The sequence below is a fragment of the Rutidosis leptorrhynchoides genome, chromosome 1 (assembly GCF_046630445.1).
Source record: "Rutidosis leptorrhynchoides isolate AG116_Rl617_1_P2 chromosome 1, CSIRO_AGI_Rlap_v1, whole genome shotgun sequence".
NCBI lineage: Eukaryota > Viridiplantae > Streptophyta > Magnoliopsida > Asterales > Asteraceae > Rutidosis > Rutidosis leptorrhynchoides.
Window position 1 is genome coordinate 510,726,835 of NC_092333.1, and position 1,651 is coordinate 510,728,485.

General features: G+C 40.5%; 1 protein-coding gene across 1 annotated transcript; it reads right to left on the reverse strand.

Annotated features, from left to right (window-relative positions):
• Positions 1-586: 586 nt before the first annotated feature.
• On the reverse strand, positions 587-1,360 carry LOC139841485 (uncharacterized). The gene is made up of 2 exons (XM_071831704.1): positions 1,070-1,360; positions 587-886 (listed from the first exon to the last, which is right to left on the reverse strand). The coding sequence occupies exons 1-2, from the start codon at positions 1,358-1,360 to the stop codon at positions 587-589; spliced, it is 591 nt and encodes a 196-aa protein (XP_071687805.1).
• Positions 1,361-1,651: the final 291 nt, after the last annotated feature.

The window sequence follows — 1,651 nt, forward strand, 5'->3', positions numbered from 1 at the left end:
AAAAACGCATACTTTAGATGAGAAGGTAATGGTTTTAGCTCGAGGGTCGGTGGTAACTCTAGCGAGGTTTTGTGTTGGTGTCTATGGACTTGGGTAATGGCTCATATTTGTGAGTCCAAGGTGGTTACCTAGAGTCCATTGTACTTGCTATGGCCAATCCAACTGCCTTAACCTCTTCACATTCAACATCTTCTTCATCACCTAAGCAAAATACTTCCACAGGGTCATTTGTTATCAAATGAGAAGTATGCTTTTTAACTTGTTCATCAATCACATCTACCTGGTAGCATTCATGGACACATGGGGCGTGAAGAGAATTAAAGATATTAATCCTCATCTTGCGATTTCTGAATGATATGTCCATGGCACCCATTCGACAATTAATGTGGGCATTTATGGTGGCAAAAAACGGGCGCCCCAAGATTATAGTGGGTTGGGCATCTCTATTCCTAGATTCAATATCCATTACAACAAAGTCAACAGGGTAATAGAAATCCTCCACTTTTACTATCACATCTTCTAATATTCCCCTAGGCGTTTTGATTGATTGGTCCGCTAGTTGAATAATTATGTCAGTTCTTTTCATTTACCCCAAATCAAATCGGTCAACTAGACAAAAGGGTAAAATATTAATGCTAGCTCCTAGGACTAATAACGCCTTTTTCACATTTACGTTGCCTATAGTTACAGCTATCAATGGGGTCCCCGAATCCTTAAATTTAGGTGGGAGTGTACCCAAAACAACCGCACTTAGGTGTTCGGTTAGCTCCACCTTTTTGGGTATGGTCGCCCTTTGCTTCCTCTTTTGAGTGCAAAGATCCTTTAAAAACTTAGTGTAGGACGGGACTTGCTTAATAGCATCGAGAAGGGGTAAATTTATCTTAACCTATTTAAAGGTTTCCCACATATCCTTTGGTTGTGGTCCCTTCTTCCCATAAGAGAATTGGTTTGGGGACTCTAAGGCCTTGGGAAATGGGATGGTTTTTGATTCCGTCTCCGGTTTCCCGGTCTCATTAACGATTGGTTCCTTATTTTTCTCCCCCTTCCCATGGTTATCATTTTCACTTACCTCATCTTCATCAAGAACAATTGGAGACTTACTTGACTCTTGTTGCACTACCTCTTTTTCACCAACTTTATTGTCATACTTCTTTCCACTTCGCAAGGTACCTATCATATTCACACTATGCCCTTTTCCCTGATCCTTATGATTCGGATTTAGAACCGTGTAGCTTGGAATTGTACCCGACTCCCGATTTTCCTTACTTTCCGCTACATTACCAATCTCCTTAGCCAATGCACCAATTGACTTGTTTTGCACTTCCACTATTTTACGCATTTCGGAGATGAAAGCGTCCATCTTGGCGTCCAAGCTAGATGGTTGATTGGGTGGGACATTGTTTTGATTTTGGTTTTGGTTTTAGCCTTGATTTTGGTAATTTTTTTGCTTTTGATTCCGGTTGTTGGGATAAGAATTTTAATAGTTTCTTGGATAGTTACCTTGATTCTGAAAGTTTCCTTGGTTTTAAAAGTTGTTCTGCGGTCTCTGTTGGGTCCCTGGGGTGGCATTTAGAGGATTGTAATTTCTCCAACTAAAATTAGGATGATTTCTCCAACCCGGATTATACGTGTTGGAGTATGGATCAAATCT

Bases quoted from the DNA above. Each gene is read 5' to 3' on its own strand.
- LOC139841485 (XM_071831704.1), bottom strand. From the start codon at position 1,360: ATGGACGCTTTCATCTCCGAAATGCGTAAAATAGTGGAAGTGCAAAAC. The intron at 887-1,069 runs GTAAGTGAAAAT...ACCTTTAAATAG, and splicing joins TTGTTCTTGATGAAGATGAG to GTTAAGATAAATTTACCCCT.